At 48.7% G+C, this 17,996-nt stretch overlaps 1 protein-coding gene and 1 long non-coding RNA gene across 2 annotated transcripts; one reads left to right on the top strand and one right to left on the bottom strand.

Moving 5' to 3' along the window:
* The first annotated feature begins 32 nt into the window (after positions 1 to 32).
* On the top strand, positions 33 to 16,861 carry LOC144770193 (uncharacterized). Its single transcript, XR_013598824.1, has 2 exons — positions 33 to 164; positions 16,578 to 16,861. It is a non-coding gene; the product is annotated as an uncharacterized LOC144770193 (long non-coding RNA).
* On the bottom strand, positions 2,960 to 9,287 carry LOC144767311 (uncharacterized). The gene is made up of 2 exons (XM_078650805.1): positions 9,164 to 9,287; positions 2,960 to 6,962 (listed from the first exon to the last, which is right to left on the bottom strand). The coding sequence occupies exons 1-2, from the start codon at positions 9,285 to 9,287 to the stop codon at positions 4,855 to 4,857; spliced, it is 2,232 nt and encodes a 743-aa protein (XP_078506931.1). The 3' UTR covers positions 2,960 to 4,854.
* Positions 16,862 to 17,996: the final 1,135 nt, after the last annotated feature.

Below are 17,996 nucleotides of genomic sequence, written 5' to 3'. Positions count from 1 at the left end.
GAATACTTTAACCAATCCTAGTGCGGCTTTCAAAATACGGAAGTGCTGATTGGCTTTGGAGTCAGCATGCGCGTTTGTCCGTTTCAGCCTCTTACTGTCTCAGGGTACCGCCCATCTGATGGGGAAACAAATGCTGTTAGTCGGAGTCTCGTCTCTCGGTTGAGGTGAGTTAGCATGTGACCGGGCGGCGACTACCCGTCTTGTGTCTGGCTGGTTGGAAAAATGCTGCTCGCCGTCCTGGATAAGAAAGGGAGAGCGGGGAAGGGGAACCCAAGTTCGAGTCTCGGCGTCGGCAGAACACCCTCTGGTGCAAAGCAAAATTTAATTTCCCCGGAACTATACCTGAACGTGCCATTGTGTAATGTGGTCATATACAGCCCTTCAATACTTTCGGGTTGAGTTTGCTTTATATAAAACTGTAGTGGAGGTGTCTGGGGATACCTAGTAACAAAGTCATGGACTCCGACTGGGATATAGTCCTAGTTCCCCTATGCAACTCCTTGAAGTGATGGCCTGTTACTTGCACTCCTCCTCATATGCTGAATAAACATGTATTAACCTACAACCATAGTGTCCTCGTTATTAGAATTGTGCGAGGGCTGAAGTACGCACCATTTTTCATCAGAGTACCTGCGCCGCAGATGCAGTTTCAGTGGGTGGGCTACTATTGAAGCAGTGGTACGTGGTAGCCCATCCAGGTGACTGTAATGGTCGAAGGACAGTTCAGTTTTGATTCCCTTTAAAGTTCTGGCTGGAAAGGTAAAGGGGAGAGCAAATTTTTAGCCGCGCGTAATCAGACTTCCTTTGTAGCGCAACCCTTGTACAGCACAGGCTACGTCACTGAGGGCGGTTTGATACATATGTCACTCCAGCACAGTGACAGCATTGCTACACGTCAGCGGCCATTTTAGGTGTTTTATGCGTCAGCGGCCATTTTAGGTGTTTTATGCGTCAGCAACTTGGAGCAGCAAAACTTGAAAGTTAGAACGCTATACACTGTTACTCAGTGGCACAGTTGCCGTTGCACATGTTGTTTAAGAGGCTTACAAGTACATTGTGTGGGGGATAAAAAATGTTCTAGCTAACAAGAACTTTAAATTCTATTAAGGACACAGAGGCGAGGATTATGCGTCTCTTTCTTTACTTAGCGTTACAGCAATGAAAACTTTAAACCTCATAACCCCGTAGGCTTTGCCACTCCTCTCCACCAATCACAGGTCACCCCATAGGTTATATATAACAGTGGCACTAAAGTCTGTCCTCTTTCTTTGCCAAGTCTTTTAAGTCCATGAACATCGAACCAATAGAAACCGAACTCTCAAGAAACAGAACCCCGGCACTCTAAATATTCTGTGTACAATTTACAAATACATTTCTAAAGCAATGAGAACACCATAAAGTGATGAGAGAAACTTTCTGTCACAGGAATTGTATGTGAAACTGGATGTTGAACAGTGATTTATTTCCTCAAAAACAAATACACTTCATTTTCAAAGTCTTAACATTCACAAAGGACAGATTCCATGATGTGCTTAGAATTCCAGTTCCGTGTCTTTGTAGTACGAAAACAGCCAACGGGTGTTTCGTCACCACCATGTCTTCCTCAAGGCTGTAAAGATAAGCATGAATACAATAGTTTGACTGGGTGTGAGTGTTTGATTGGTTCAGATGCTCCGTCCATCACCGCCCCCTTTTGTACCGCTTTGGCCACCATAAGTGTGGCAGGGTATGCTCAGACGCGAGTCCCTTGCTCACTTTGCCACTGGATTCAAGCAAGCCGGGCTGAAGACGGCTGGAATGCCAGAAACCGGTCCTCGGAAGCTTGTTTCCGGTCCAGGGAAGGCATGGCTTGGCAGTTCGGGCTGGACTGTTCCCATAAGGCACTGGGTCAGACTGATTTGCATATAGCCATGTCTGAACTGGGGTGGCAGAGTGGGCTAAAGAACGGTGATGGATCAAACCCAGATCTTTTGACTGGGTGTGAGTGTTTGATTGGTTCAGATGCTCCGTCCATCACCACCCCCTTTTGTACCGCTTTGGCCGCCATAAGTGTGGCAGGGTATGCTCAGACGTGAGTCCCTTGCTCACTTTGCCACTGGATTCAAGCAAGCCGGGCTGAAGACGGCTGGAATGCCAGAAACCGGTCCTCGGAAGCTTGTTTCCGGTCCAGGGAATGCATTGCTTGGCAGTTCGGGCTGGACTGTTCCCATGAGGCACATGGTCAGACTGATTTGCATATAGCCATGTCTGAACTGGGGTGGCAGAGTGGGCTAAAGAACGGTGATGGATCAAACCCAGATCTTTTGACTGGGTGTGAGTGTTTGATTGGTTCAAATGCTCCGTCCATCACCACCCCCTTTTGTACCGAATACAATAGTTGGCACATGTATCAAAAGAAAATATAAGATCTCAAAGTTGCTCCTTAAGTTAACAAGCATTGGCCATGCCAATTTGTTTCGCCATATTGATGTATTATGAAAATATGTCCTCGTTGTGCAGCTTTAGCGGATGGTCCTAGCACCATGATGCCATTGGAGAACAGTTTGTGCTTTATAAATTTCTAAATAGAAATGTTTTAGAATTTGCTCGTGGCAATGCTGATGGCAAAGGTGCAAAAAGATAAGTTACTGGATGAAAAATCTTCTAGCTAACGCGACAAAGAACACGGAGGCGAGAATTATGCTTCTCAATCTTTACTGAACACACAGCAGCAAAGGGTTAAACTTTAAACAGCATACCCCGGAAGGACAACCCCCTCCAGGTCTGCACCAATCATAACACACTAGTATGAATAAATGTCCACAATGACGTAATCACTTCCTCTTTCTTTGCAAATGTCTATAAACTGAAACAGGACTGAACCCAATTTGACGTCGAACTGCGTCAGCGACCAATCCTCTTCAAGCGTAGAAGGCCGGTCCAAAGCTTCGTCAGAACAGCTCACACTTCAGGATTGTTTTCCTGGGTCGCCTGAAACAAGAAACATAGCCATAACACCCATGTCAGACTGAAAATGACACTCATAAATTAACAAATCGGGTAGGAAAAAATAAGAAGTCAAACATTAGCATTGAAATATGCAAGCAAATAGCATTATAACCATTATGAAGATATGTAACATATAAAGTAATCCATCCTGGGTAGGATAATTCTCGCCTCCGTGTCCTTAATAGAATTGAAAATTCTTTGTCGCGTTAGCTAGAAAACTTTTCATTCTATGTCAGTCCACGGAGGCTCAAATTATGCTAGTTTAAAGTTGCTCCACTACAATAGACACAGTATCCACAATAGGTTTGTGGTAAAAGGTCTTAAAAGTGGACTCAGAGGACCAGTCCGCCACAGTCATAATATCTTGTAACCTGGACCCTGTCACTAGGGCTTTGGAGGCCATAGACCCTCTCACAGAATGAGCACCAAAAATGGAAGAATCAATTCCCGCTTGGGTCAATAACCAGGTAATCCACCTGGCTAGAGTAGCGGAAGAGACTAGGCGGAAAGGTCTCTGAAGCGATATCAACAATTGACCTGCCACATCATTTCTGAACTCTCTGGTACAATCCTCATAGACCTTTAAACATTGCACAACACACAGTTTCCTATGGTGCGGAAAGGCAGGATTATTAATGCATTTAGAATTAGTCTTAGTACGACAGGAAAGTGTGAAAGAAACTCCAGACGGAGTAAACACTCTACCTGCTAAATCCAGAGCACGTACATCCGACACACGTCTGCATGAAATAAGGCATAATAAAAGCGTCAGCTTGACAGACAATTGTTTGCGCGACAGCCCTTCATTAGCTGGCCATGTTTTCAAGTATCTCAGAACTATGGAAACATCCCATAACGTCTGATATCTAGGTTGAGGTGGATTTACCAACCTGATACCGCGTAGTACCTTACAGACCAAGGGATGTTCCCCCACAGGTCTACCATCCACGTGAGGATGTCCTGCCGAAATGGCTGATCTAAAATTGTTTACTGTCCTATCGGCCATGCCTGATTTTGCCAAAACGGATAAAAAATTCACAATCACAGAGATACTTGATCCCAAGGGATCACTCTGCCGTTCACCACACCAACGCACCCATCGTCGCCAAGCGGATTCATATCGTTTGTGCATGGAAGGTGCCCAAGACTGGGAGAGAAAAAAGAGAGTGTCTTGCGAAACTCCCGGCACTTGCCAACGTCGCCGGAAAGTCTCCACGCCATGAGAGGCAACTGACCTTGCAGGACTAAGGGTTGCTGAAGGCCCACTGGATCCGTCAATAACTCTGGGAAAGACCTGATCCGAACCGGTGGGGCACACGTTAAGCTCATTGCCACCGGAAACCACGCTTGGGCTTTCCAACATGGGGATACTAGGATTATTTCCGCCCCCTGCCTGCGTCTCTGAGCTAACAACCTCGGAATCATGACGAAGGGTGGAAAGGCTTAAAGAATGCCCGTCGTCCACGATTGAAGGAAGGCGTTCGAGCTGATTGCTAACGGATTCGGACGCCAACTGTAAAACAGGGAAAGTTGTCTGTTGAGTCGGGACGCAAACAGATCTAGAGCACACGGTCCCCATTTGGAGTTCAATGCTTGAAACACACTGGGGTGAAGTCTCCAATCGCTGGAGTCCCTCAGAAATCTGGAATTCCAATCTGCCACCACATTCGATGAACCTGGAATGTATTCCACCGTCACTGAAATGTGGTGATCCAGGCAGTAGTGCTAGAAATCCTTGACAATTTCCGATAGAAGTCGGGATCTGGTACCGCCCATCCGATTGATATAACGTACTGCGGACACATTGTCCAGACGCAGAAGAATACAACAACTCGCTCGTTGAGGAGACAGAGTTCGAATCACAAATTACCCTGCCAATAGTTCTAGGCAGTTGATATGGAGTCGCAACTCCTCTTGGGACCACCGACCCCCGGTCTCCAGTGTCCCACAACCAGCACCCCAGCCCCACCGGCCGGCGTCGGACTCTGTGATGGCATCCAGAGTCGCCGCAAAGATGGCTTTGCCATTCCAAGCGTCCATGTGCTCTAACCACCAATTCATTTCTAGGCGAGCCTCCCGTGAGATTGCAATTTGCTCTGCATAATGTAAGCCTCTGCGGAGATGCAGAATCTTTAACCTCTGTAAGGCCCTGTAATGTAAGGGACCGGGAAAAATCGCCTGAATGGACGCCGCCAACAAACCCACGAGGCGGGCTAACGTCCTCAACGATATAGTCTGAGAGGCAACGATCTCCTCAACTCTTTCTTGATCGCTGTTCTCTTCTTGAGAGGCAAAAGCAGCTGAGATGTAAAGGAATTTACTTGAAAACCTAAAAATTTGATCACTTGCGTAGGAACTAGAAGAGTTTTGGGAACATTGAGGAGAAATCCCAACTCCTGGAGGAGTTGGATAGTCCAAGACAGCTGGAGTTGCACCACCTCTACCGACTGACCCATGATCAGAATATCGTCCAGATAGATTATGAGTCTGACTCCTCTCTCCCGTAATCATTGAACAACCGGTCTCATAAGTTTCGTGAAACACCATGGAGCGAACGAGAGACCGAAGGGCATAGCCGAAAACTCGAACCTCTGACTGCGCCATTGGAATTGGTGGAAGCGCCGGTGAGGCGGAAAAATGGCGACCGTCAGATAGGCATCTTTTAGATCCAATCGAACCATCCAATTCTGGCTCAACAACATGTCCCTCAAGAGATGAATACCCTCCATTTTGAAATGACGGTATACTACTCCCACATTGAACTCCTTCAAGTTCAGAACCAGACGAAACCCAAGATCTTTCTTGGGCACCAAGAAGATTGTACTCACAAAACCGTGCGGATGTGGATCCGTCAGCACAATAGCCCCTTTGTTCAGTAACGACTGAACTTCCTCGTCGATGAAACTCATCTCTACAGGGGAAAAACGTAGGGGTCTGGGAGTCACCGATTGCATGGGGGTCGAATAAAACTCGAGATGAAAACCCCGAACTGTCTGACGAATCCATGGGTCGGGAGACAGGGCCTCCCACCTGGGAAGGAACTGTGCAATACGACCTCCCACCATATGATCCTTGCAATGTAAAAAAGGTACCTGCATAAGAGGAATCTCCAGACTGGAACTGCTGGCCTCTGTAGCCTCCACATTGTCCACGACCCCTGTCACCTCTGTTTCGGGTTGGATAGAACTTTGACCTATGGGAACCTCCTCTGCCCCGTTGTTCTGCCCCTCTAGAGGTCTGATTACCACCTCGGCCGAACCCTCGACCTCTGTAACGGCCGGCCCTATTAAAAACACCTGAGTGAAAAACACGTTTGATGTTGGCCTGCGCCTTAACCAAGGCAGAAAAAGTTGCCACATATTTTCCCATCTTTTTGACGAAGTCATCGCCAAACAACATGCCATTGGCCAAGGAACCCGGTTCTGTAGTAGCCATCTCAGCCAGTTGGGGGTCTATTCGCATGAGAAAGGATCTTCGTCTCTCTGTAGATAACGCCATGTTGGCATTGCCAAGAAAACACAGGGCGCGTTGCGCCCATTCCATAATCTCAGAAGAGTCATGGGGAACACCCTTATCTTTCGCAGTGACTGCGGTATCTAATATCTTAGTCAGCGGACCCGAGACATCTAATAATTTGTTTTTGCACCCTTTCCAGGCCCGATCCAGTCCTTTCTTGGGATCTTTGGAAAATTTGCGCATAAAAGTGGCCATGTTAGGATCTAATTCTGGCGTATCCGCCACCTTACCCAACAACGACGGTCGGGGACATTCGGAGCGCAAGGTGGCCCTGACCTGACTCTCAAAACTCTGTCTCAAGTTAGTTTGAACGTAGTGCGCCACTTCAACACAGGGAACCCACTCAGTAGACCTAGGATGGATTACATTTTGAGGATTAAAAAGCAAATTCTTGGGTGTCACATCCTCCTGTGCATCATAAAATAAATGTTTGGTCTTTTTGATCTTCTTGGGCTGCACTGAGTCATCGGAATCGGTTGAATCCTAGGTAGCTGGAGAAGACTCTCCTTGCGTATCCCTGCTAGCCAAGGAACCATGGTCCATCAAAACATTTTTCGCCACATTAATCAGAGCTTCAGCCGAAGCCTGTGGGGCTGAAGTATGCTTACTAGAGGACTTAGGGGCCCGATGTAGGTAGGACTTATTTACCGATTTTTAATTACCGAATTTTACCGATTCGGTAATTAAGAATCGGTAAATAAGAAGGGGGGGTATGTAGGAACATCCAGATGTTCCATTTAACGAATCAGTAAATATCTGTATTTACCGATTCGGTAAATACCGACCGGTAATGCTCCATTCATTCCTATGGGCTTTGAAGCCCATAGGAATGAATGGGGCATTACCGGTCGGTATTTACCGAATCGGTAAATACTGATTTTGACAAGGGTGCAGGGGGTGTCACTTTGACACCCTCTAGCACCCCCAAAAAAGGTTCGGGTGCCATGTGGCAGGCATACCTGCCCTAAGGGCAGGTCTGCCTGTCATATGGCACAGGTGTGCATGTATCAAAAAGGGGGGGTAGAGGAGTCAGATCAAGAGTTGATCCTAAGGCTCAATTTACCATTCCAAGAAATTAGAATGGAAGGTCCAACATGAGTCGGAGCCCCATGTAGCAATGATTAACAAGAAAGGGACTCAGTTGTTCCTAGACGAAGAGTAATAATAATAATAATACTACTACGGTCAAGAGGGGAGGAAAATTGATGAAGGGGTAGTGCTCAGTGGAGTGCTCCCCTGGGCATCCCATTAGTTGGAATGAATGGCCTCACACACTCTTGCGAGTGTCATGCTTCATCATCGGCCGTTGCTCCTCGTTGGGCAGGCGGTGCAATGTCCAACGGGCTCACCTCTAGGAGGGGCTCTTTATCGGAGATCTTTTTTCCAACAGCCTGTGGGTGAAGTGCAAGTGAGGGGCCAGGTAAGAGGTGGATAGTGTGGGTGGGTGTGTTAAAATATAGCAAGTACCTTAAAGTATCAACCTGTAACCATCAATTTGTAACTGTTGTACTACCTGTGCTCTTTCTCCTACCCATCTCTACCGGATCCGGTAGAGATGGGTAGGAGAAAGAGCACTGGCCGAGGCTCTGAGCACCATTAAACCCCTATTGGTTCTCTCCCTTGATGCCACACCTACCGGGTACTGTTGACACCTGTACTCCTTGACCTATAGGCAAGAGCGGTTACGCCCAGGTAGTACAACAGTTACAAATTGATGGTTACAGGTTGATACTTTAAGGTCTTCCCCTTTGTGATAGATGTAAATTAGATAAGGTCCTGAAGAATCGCAGCACAACCGCAGAAGCGAGAAACATGTTGACCTCACGTAACGCTGTGTAGTCCTAGATCGTGATACAGAACCTAATTTCTGGCGATCGTAGGCCACCCACTGGTTTTACTTATAGTAGGGGAACCACCAGAATAAATTGCTCTCCGGTATCCCTTGCTATATTTTAACACACCCACCCACACTATCCACCTCTTACCTGGCCCCTCACTTGCACTTCACCCACAGGCTGTTGGAAAAAAGATCTCCGATAAAGAGCCCCTCCTAGAGGTGAGCCCGTTGGACATTGCACCGCCTGCCCAACGAGGAGCAACGGCCGATGATGAAGCATGACACTCGCAAGAGTGTGTGAGGCCATTCATTCCAACTAATGGGATGCCCAGGGGAGCACTCCACTGAGCACTACCCCTTCATCAATTTTCCTCCCCTCTTGACCGTAGTAGTATTATTATTATTATTACTCTTCGTCTAGGAACAACTGAGTCCCTTTCTTGTTAATCATTGCTACAGGTGTGCATGCACACCTGAATCGGTATTTTAACATCAAATTGAATTTGATGCTAAAATACCGAATCGGTAAGGCTTGTGGGACTCAGAAGAGTCCCACCTACATACCAAATTTACCTAATCGGTAGAAATACCGATTCGGTATTTTACAGAATCGGTAAATTTACCGATCGGTAAATTTACCGATTCTGTAAAATATGTGTCCCTACATACCAAAGCTCAAATACCGGTCGGTAACGGCCGAAAATCGTATTTTCGGCCGTTACCGACCCACCTACATCGGGCCCTTAGACTTTCTTTTGCCAGAGGACTTCTGGGGTTTCGATAGGGACGTTAAGGCCTTGAGAAGCGCCTTACTCAACAAACCTTGGACGTGGGAATCCTGGGCTTCAACAGGGTGCTTCTCCAAATGATGTGCATAAGGCTCCTCATATTCCTCATACTCGTTATATTCAACCCACTTATCCTCCTCTTCGGCGTAGTACGCCATAATTCACAGCAGGAGGTTGGAAGGAGATTCAGGGGGGGGGGGAGTAACCCAAGGGCAAATAAGACCTTCCGAAGGTTTTCCTGAAGAGAAAGAACCTGGGTCTTAAGTAAAAAAGTATTGAAGAAAAGAAAAACTATGTTGCAAAAAACGAAATTTCCATAAATATAGTTATAATATATATATATATATATATGGCAGGAGCTTGCCCTAAACTCCCCTAGTGCCAAGCACTGATCCGGAAAAACGCTCCGGTAAGCGTTAATGAGCTGGGAAGTTTTCACAGGCAACACTGTTGCTGATGCGCGAAGAACCGATGACAGAAATCGAAACCGGCTCTTCGCGCATGCGCACAATGCCAGGAATGTGGGACTGTCACGAGCCTGCCTCCCTCGCGCACTGAAGTGCGCAGCTCTGCTCCCTCGCCACTGCCCACAATGAGAAACGCCGCGGAGGGGCACCGAAGCCTCAGACCCCGTGAAGGAAGTCGCGCCTGCACAAGGAATGAGTTCGAGTGCAGCGCGACTTCAGGCAAGAAGGATAGAAGACCAGAACATACCAAAAAAATATACAAATGCCGAACACGCATTCAGAAAAGGCATATGAAGCCTTAGAATGTCCAAAATGAACACCAGTAGAAATACCACACAAGCGCCACAGCGCGCTATAAAAAATACATAGAAAACAGTCATTAAGGCATTATAAAAGCACAAGAAATAAAGAGTCACTTAAAGAGGAAGTGATTATGTCATTGTGGACATTTATTCATACTAGTGTGTTATGATTGGTGCAGACCTGGAGGGGGTTGTCCTTCCGGGGTATGCTGTTTAAAGTTTAACCCTTTGCTGCTGTGTGTTCAGTAAAGATTGAGAAGCATAATTTGAGCCTCGGTGGACTGACATAGAATCAACAATACACAGCACTGAGATACAGCAATAGTAGGGAAACAGGACAGGGGTTCACAGTAAGTGCACTGCTACAACAGAGAAAGGCCGTGATCGGACCCAGCATACTACAATAGTAGGCAGCAGTAGTAATCTTGCCCTCACCACCTGGTAGTCTGCCGTAAAAAGTACCTGCGGGCAAAAGAGAGACACGACTAAATGTGTAAACGGGCACATGAGCAAAGCACCTAGGTGGAAAATCAGCAGTAGTTTTGTAGCATGTGTTTTCTAACTGCCGCGTTTTCTTTCCTAAGTGCTTCGATTATACAATGTAAACACTTGGGACAGTTTAGGACTCGGGGAGCTCCTTTTTTTGGGCATCTTCCAGATGAGCCTCAGTCCCTGTGGCTCTTCATTCTGTGATTACAAAATTAATACAGAATAGTATATTACACCTAAAATGCATTATTTGGAGTTGTTTTTCTTCCACTCAAGGTAAGGACACAGTTCTCTAGGCCAGCGACTACACCAATGAGAAACCTATAGGCAACATAGGACTTTAAGTAATATTAAAAGCCAGGGTACACTGGAAATAAAATGAGAATCAAACTCCAGCAACTTAATGAATGCAAGCCCCGAGTTAAAAATCTGCAACATACTGATCTACGATAGAAGTCGAGATATTTCCAACTGAAAAGGAGCACGCATAGAGGTGAAACAGAACTTGCAACACGGCACGGAAAGGGTTACCTCGAGAGAAGCAACACAGCGAACAAAGTGTCATTTTATGTCAGCTAAAATGTACGAGATGAGGAGCTCAGAAATGGAGCTTTGTAGCTAATGTGTGTGTTATATTTGTGTAAATCACTTCCTAACTCTACGGTGAGCACTCAATGGATCTGAATAACAAAGAAGTACTGAAACACTGCATTGACTAGATGTAAATAAATATAATAGCAAGATACACAAAGAGAGGTGGAGGGATGTTTGGGATTACTATTGAGGTAGGCAGGCGTACAGGCCGGGGGATGGATGGATGGATGGATCACGTCTGTTCTGTGTGCACAGTTGGGCAGGAAGTGTCCGCAATTCTATTACAGGACCGGAGGCTTCAGATTATGCTTCTCAATCTTTACTGCATAAAACACAGCAGCCAATGAAAATGTATATTTTCAATAACATTAACAATAAAACGTCATTACCCATGAACACCCATGAGTATAGGCACGCCCCCACAGTCCATAAGAACCCCTTGCGTGCTCCCATCATCCTCTTTCTTTGCTGCTCAAGCCAGAGATAAGTGCACCTTCCCTGTTCCCTCACTCTGCTTGTTGGTTTGGGGGTGCTTGGGAGACTGTTGTGTATAACCTTTGGATTGAGGCGGGTCGCTCCGCTGCATGATTGAGGACATATGTTTATATGGTGCGCTTGTTGTTATTTAGCCTGTAGGATGCTTTAGGACTATTTGTGGGGCAGACGGATCGCGAGCGCTCACCTTGCACGGCGCTCGGCTTGGGCCGGCTTTTTGCCTCAGGCAGCTCCCGCTGTGGAGCGCGCGCGTTCAGCGCTACTACGACGGTCTCTGACCGGCGGGGGGCCGCCGCGATTTACAGTTGGGCCCGTTTCACCGGCAGCCTGAGGGCGCACGGGAGCTCCCTAATGCGCCCCGTGTAAAGGCCGGGTGGCTCACGGCCGACGCGCGCGCCCAAAAACGCTGCTCAATTGGGCTGCTTTTTAGTAGCTTTTGGTAGCGTTTTGGGCGGCGCGCCTCAGCTCGTTCCCCAGGCTCACTGGAACGCGCGTTTTCTCGTTCCACATACCGGCTGGCCCCTCGTTTTACCGCCAGTGCTGGCTGTAATAGTCTAAGGTCCAGAGTGAGCACACACTCTTTATATATTTGGGACCTAGGTCTTTGGCCTTGCGGAATACAGCTTTGCTGAGGGGGTTTGGGTACAGTTGCCTGATTTTATTTATTGTGTGCAGTGGGCTGACCCCCCCCACCACCCCTACACCTGCCTCAGTGATTTACTATCAGAGAGTGAGCATGGAAAATTGGGTTAAATACCCCGAAGAAGAGGAGGCAGATGGGGAGGATAATAATGACGGGCAGCAGGAAGCTGTTCTGGAAGACAATATAGTCGAAGCCTTGGATGCCTCGGTTCAAGCTTCGGTGGAGAGAGCAATGGAGACGAAGGTCCCCCAGACTGTGCAGCAAGCACTAGCAGTGGCCCTGCGCCCCATTCGCAAGCAGTTAGAAGGCTTTGCTAAGCGACACGGATATGACAAGGGTAGGAAGCAGAAGCGTGCTACTCCCTCTACCTCTACTTCTATTTCTGAAGAGCGCAAAATGTGGCCGCATGCACAATCCATGGCCTCATTGCCGGCTCGTGACGCCCCAACTGACCATCGTTCTGGGGGCAAGGCGAAGAGTAAGCGCCAGATCGTGATAGACACGGATACTACCACCACTAATACAGACACCAATACGGACACTGATACCTCGGAGGAGCAACCTCCTCCCCCTAAGAAAGCCAAGCCGGCTTCCAAGTCAGTGGAGGACAAAGCCTCTAAGGCTTTCCACTTTGACCCTTCGGACATCGTCCACCCCCGGTCTTCGGACTGGGTTCCGCCGGCGGACGTCTCTGATTATATTCATGACCACCTCCGGAAGAGCTTCACTCGGGAGGTGCGCAACCGACTGCGGTCGGAGTGCCCGCGTCCAGATATTCCGGACTGTGTCGCTGACACACCGGAAATAGACGCAAGCATGCTGACATTTCGTAAGAAATTTTCCAAGGATCCTAAGAGAGGGCTTGACAGGGCCTGGCGGGGCTGTCAAGACAAGATGCTGGATGTCATTGGGCCCCTGGCGAAGATCCTAGAGATGGCCTTAGCGGCCAAGGAGGGAGCGACTCCTGTGGATCCGGACATCTTGGCTGAGTGGACTCAGCGCGCCATTTGCTTTCTGGGTAACGCGAATTGCGCTGTCTCTTCGGAGAGGCGCAAGTCCTTACTAATGCGCATGGACAGCAATTTAACGGAGCTGGCGGAGGCTGAACCTGGCCCTCTGGCCGGTGGGTGTCTCTTCGGAGACAGGTTCGTGAAGGACGTCACCAAGTATGTTGGCACCTTCACCGCATTGGATAAGGCCCAGAGTGGTATTAAGCGCGCCCTCACGCAGGGTGTTTTCAACAGGGCCGGGCGAGGCGGGGGTCGCTCGTCAGGCCGAGGGTTCCAGAGAGGCTCCCAGAGAGGGGATTTTGGCCGCGGCCGCGGCGAGTGGGACTCTACCCGCGGAGGAACCTTCTATCCCTCACGACGAGGCTTCAACAAAGGCCGTTTCCAGTCGGGAAACAACAGGGCGAATTTCAAGGCCCATCAAAGTTCCGGTGAGTCTGACAGATGTGTCCTTCCTTCCTTTGGGGGGTCGCACGCAGCATTGTCTGCGGCAATGGCAAGTGTTAACTCAGGATGTTTGGGTCTTGCAGACTGTTCAGGGATTCAGGCTGGAGTTCTACTCTCCTCCTGCGCAAGCGTTCCCCCCGCCACCTCTCCATTTTTCCCAACTAGATCACAGTTTTATAGAAGCAGAGGTGGCAGACTTGCTGAGGAAGGGCGCGATCGCTTTTTGCCAGAGAAGTCCTCGCGGCTTCGCCAGCAATGTCTTTCTAGTCCAAAAGAAGGGAGGTGGCAACAGACTTGTACTCAACCTCAGAGATTTCAACCAGCATCTGGTGTACAACCATTTCAAAATGGAGGGTATCCACATGTTAGCGGATTTGTTACAAGAAGGAGATTGGTTAGTGCGATTAGATCTGAAAGATGCATATCTTTCTATTCCGATTTTTCCTCCACACCGCAGATTCCTGCAATTTCAGTGGAGCGGCCAGTGGTACGAGTATTTAGCTCTTCCTTTCGGTCTCTCCTCGGCTCCCTGGTGTTTCACCAAGGTAATGAAACCAGTGGTGGCCTTCCTCAGGGAGAGGGGTGTGCGCATGATCATTTACCTAGACGACATTCTGATCATGGCGCAGGACCGGTCAGTGTTACAGCAACACTTGACCATGACTACTTCCTTGTTGCAAGGCCTGGGGTTTGTGATAAATCTAGCAAAGTCAGTGGTGACCCCGGCTCAGGAAATAGACTTTCTGGGGTTCACGGTCAACTCCCTCACGGCGCAGCTGCTTCTTCCACAGGCGAAGTTGAGGGACTTGAAGAAGGAGATCAGGAAACTGCTGGACAGGCAATTGGTCTCGCTCAGAACACTGGCCAGGATTGTAGGAGTCCTGGCGTCCTCTATCCAGGCGATATTTCCGGGTCCTTTGCACTACAGAGCCCTCCAACGTCTGAAGATCAGACACCTTCAGAAGGGTCTCTCGTATACGGACTCGGTTCCGCTTACGGACGAGGTTCGGCACGAACTCCAATGGTGGCTAGGCCACGTGGATGCCTGGAACGGCAGAGCGATCTTCGGGTCGCGACCAGATGTGGTAATCGAGTCGGACGCCAGCAGATGGGGCTGGGGCGCGCGCTGTGGAGAGGTTTCCACAGGCGGCAGATGGTCGTCTCAGGATCTGGAACTTCACATAAACTGTTTGGAATTACTGGCAGGATCGTTCGCGGTCCGCACGTTATCCCCGAAGCAGACATCATGTTGCATCCTCCTGCGCCTGGACAATGTGTCCTCAGTGAGGTATATCAACAAGTTGGGCGGCACGAGGTCGTCTCTTCTTGTCCAGATAGCCAAAGAGTTTTGGCATTACTGTCTACAGAACCAGATTTCAGTCATAGCGGAGTACATCCCGGGTCAGGCCAACCAAGTGGCAGACTGGCATTCCAGACACTTGAGGGATTACAGCGACTGGAAGCTGCTTCCCCAGGTCTTTCTCTGGTTACAGGCGATTTGGGGTCCTTTTCAGACGGACCTGTTCGCATCCAGGTTGACGTATCAACTCCCCCGGTTCTTCAGCTGGAGACCGGATCCGATGGCAAAAGCCACGGACGCATTTCTCCAGGATTGGTCGGAGGGGACCCAGTATGCATTTCCCCCCTTTCTGTTGATTCCCAGAGTAATGACTCATGTGATACGGCAAGCGGCGGAAATTGTCATGGTGACTCCGTGGTGGACATCACAAGCGTGGTTTCCCAAGTTGTTGCAGTGGAGCTGCGACCGCCCCCGGCTACTGCCGGATTTGAAGTGGTTGTTGCAGGGCCCTCGGCAGGAACAGCACCCGTTGCTGTTGGAGGGCAGGTTATCCCTGATGGCATGGAGGCTTTCAGGGAACAGTGGCAAATGCCAGGAATTTCGGACAAGGCTGCTGACTTTATCAAGCAGGCTTGGGCACCTTCCACCAGGAAGCGATACTCCGCTGCCTGGAAGAACTGGGTGGATTGGTGCGTGGGACGACGTCTGGATCCCGTGGGGGCAGGATTACCCCAAGTGTTGAACTTTCTATCCGAGAAGGCGGCAGGTGGCCTAGCGTATCGTTCGGTCAACAACTTTCGCTCAGCCCTCTCGGCGGGGCATGCCCTGGTGGATGGTAAACCAGTAGGCATGCATCCGGTTGTTTGTAAGTTGTTGAAAGGCATCAGGGTGGCCAACCCTCCCAAACCCAAGTATACAGGTTTGTGGGATGTCTCAGTGGTGATTTCTTTGCTCGACAGATGGCCGGTTAATTCTCTCCTGTCTAGGAAGCAATTGTGGGCTAAATTAGCCATGTTGCTTTGTCTATCCTCTTGCAGAAGATCTTCAGATGTCAGAGCGCTCGACGTAACAGGTAGAGTGTTTACCCCGGAAGGGGTTTCTTTTCATATTACAGGTCGTACTAAAACAATGTCTCGACATATATCTTATAATGCTTTTCCTGACAATGAGAAACTATGTGTGGTCCATTGTTTGAAGACCTACGAGGAATGTACAAAGGCCTTGCGGCCGCAGGGCTGTTCGCAATTATTGATTTCTATTCAAAAGCCCTTTAAACCAGTGGCGGCTGCCACTATTGCTAGATGGCTTCGGTTCATTATGAAGGAAGCTGGGGTTGATACAAATATTTTTGGTGCTCATTCAGTTAGAGGCGCGATGGCGTCCAAGTCATATGGTTTGGGATCCAGTATCCAAGATATTATGCATTGTGCAGATTGGTCCTCTGATTCAACGTTTAAGACGTTTTATTACAAGCCGGTGGGAGACATTACTTCTGTGGTATTTAATCAGCGTTAAACTAGCATAATCTGAAGCCTCCGGTCCTGTAATAGAATCAAAAATTTGCTAGCATTCGCAACAAGAATTTTCAATTCTATTAAGGACACGGAGGCGAGGATTATCCCACCCGGCTTAATGTACTGTATGTATTAAGCTTACCCACCCTTTTATGCAAGGATTACGGTGGTGTTGTTTCCTTTATTTCAGGATCTGATAAGAAGTCGGATTGATCGACTCCAGAGGTCAGGATGTTCCGCCTGAAGATGTTCTTCCACGTTGGAGGATTGTGACTGTTCAAGTTTTGTTGGACTTGTTTCGCCTCAAAGAAAGAGGATGATGGGAGCACGCAAGGGGTTCTTATGGACTGTGGGGGCGTGCCTATACTCATGGGTGTTCATGGGTAATGAAGTTTTATTGTTAATGTTATTGAAAATATACATTTTCATTGGCTGCTGTGTTTTATGCAGTAAAGATTGAGAAGCATAATCCTCGCCTCTGTGTCCTTAATAGAATTGAAAATTCTTGTCGCGAATGCTAGCAAATTTTTGACTCTCCCACCCCTTCCACCCGTGCTGCAGTGTGCTCCTGAACTGCTCCGTGTGTGAAAGATTCCCCCCTTCCCGTCCTACCTCAGCGCTGTCGGACTCCGCCATTTTCCTCCTCAGGAGCAGGCAGCGGGAGGAGTGCTTATTTCCCATAAGAGCTAGGCGGGGAGCGCTTCAAATGTCCAAAAACAAAACCGGCAATCTACGTCCAGCAGTCTTGTGTGAATTCGTGTTCGAACTGCACTTGGTCTCATAAAACACCGCTGGGGAAGGTAACTGCTTGCAGACGTTAGAAAAAAACTGTTGGAACTAAGCGCACCAAGTGGAGTGCCACAAAAATGATCTTTAATGAAAGTATAAAAAAGAATGAAAATCAAATAAGCATTGAGCCGGTGCGTGCCAGCATCGGCTCAGGATCCCAGACGAGAGACGGAGGATCGTCGGAAAGCAAACAATATGCAATAAAAGCATTGCCCGGTGTTCCCTTATTATTTCTCACAGGGAAACTTGGATTCTAAGAATTGAGCTTGCTTATTGCAGAGCGACGCCCCTTCCTTCCCTTCTCGGCCGCGCGTTAGATGTGGCGCAGCGCGAGCCGCCTCTGAAGCCCCTGCCTTTCAGAGGAGAGCAGACAACTTTTCTTCTGGCACAAGCCCTGCTTTCTTGTTCTTCTCTGCCAGAGCACCGCAGCCGCACAAGATCGATTTTTCTGGGTCAGGCTGTCAACTCTTTTCAGCTTGACTTTAAGGGGTTGAAGAAGTTTCCGTGAGGTGGAGTGAGAAAGGAACGCCGAGAGCTGGTAGGAGAGAGGCAGAGTGAAAAAGATCCATATGCAGAGAAATTTCTCTCTCTCCCGCCCCTGTCTGTGAGTGCGAGAGAGAGAGCAAAAGAGAGACACATCACAGCTGATTGGCGGCAGGAGCTCAGGGTCACGGCCTCCGTGTCAGCACACGCACGCGGCTGGAAGTCACCGCTGCGGGCATAGAGCGGGGGTGCTCTTGGCAAGAGCCATGGGGCAGAGCACACATCTGAGACCCTGAAAGCAAAGAGGCAGCGCTGAGGGGCGGGTGCAGACGCTGCG

This window comes from Lissotriton helveticus, chromosome 7 (genome assembly GCF_964261635.1).
Source record: "Lissotriton helveticus chromosome 7, aLisHel1.1, whole genome shotgun sequence".
Taxonomy (NCBI): Eukaryota; Metazoa; Chordata; class Amphibia; order Caudata; family Salamandridae; genus Lissotriton; species Lissotriton helveticus.
Note: the sequence above shows the minus strand (reverse complement) of the source record. Positions and strands in the feature narration are given on the sequence as shown.

Coding starts and splice junctions, on each gene's coding strand:
- LOC144767311 (XM_078650805.1), bottom strand. CDS start 9,287: ATGGCGTACTACGCCGAAGAGGAGGATAAGTGGGTTGAATATAACGAG. Junction 6,963..9,163: donor CCAGGATTCCCACGTCCAAG/GTTTGTTGAGTA, acceptor CCGATGACTCAG/TGCAGCCCAAGAAGATCAAA.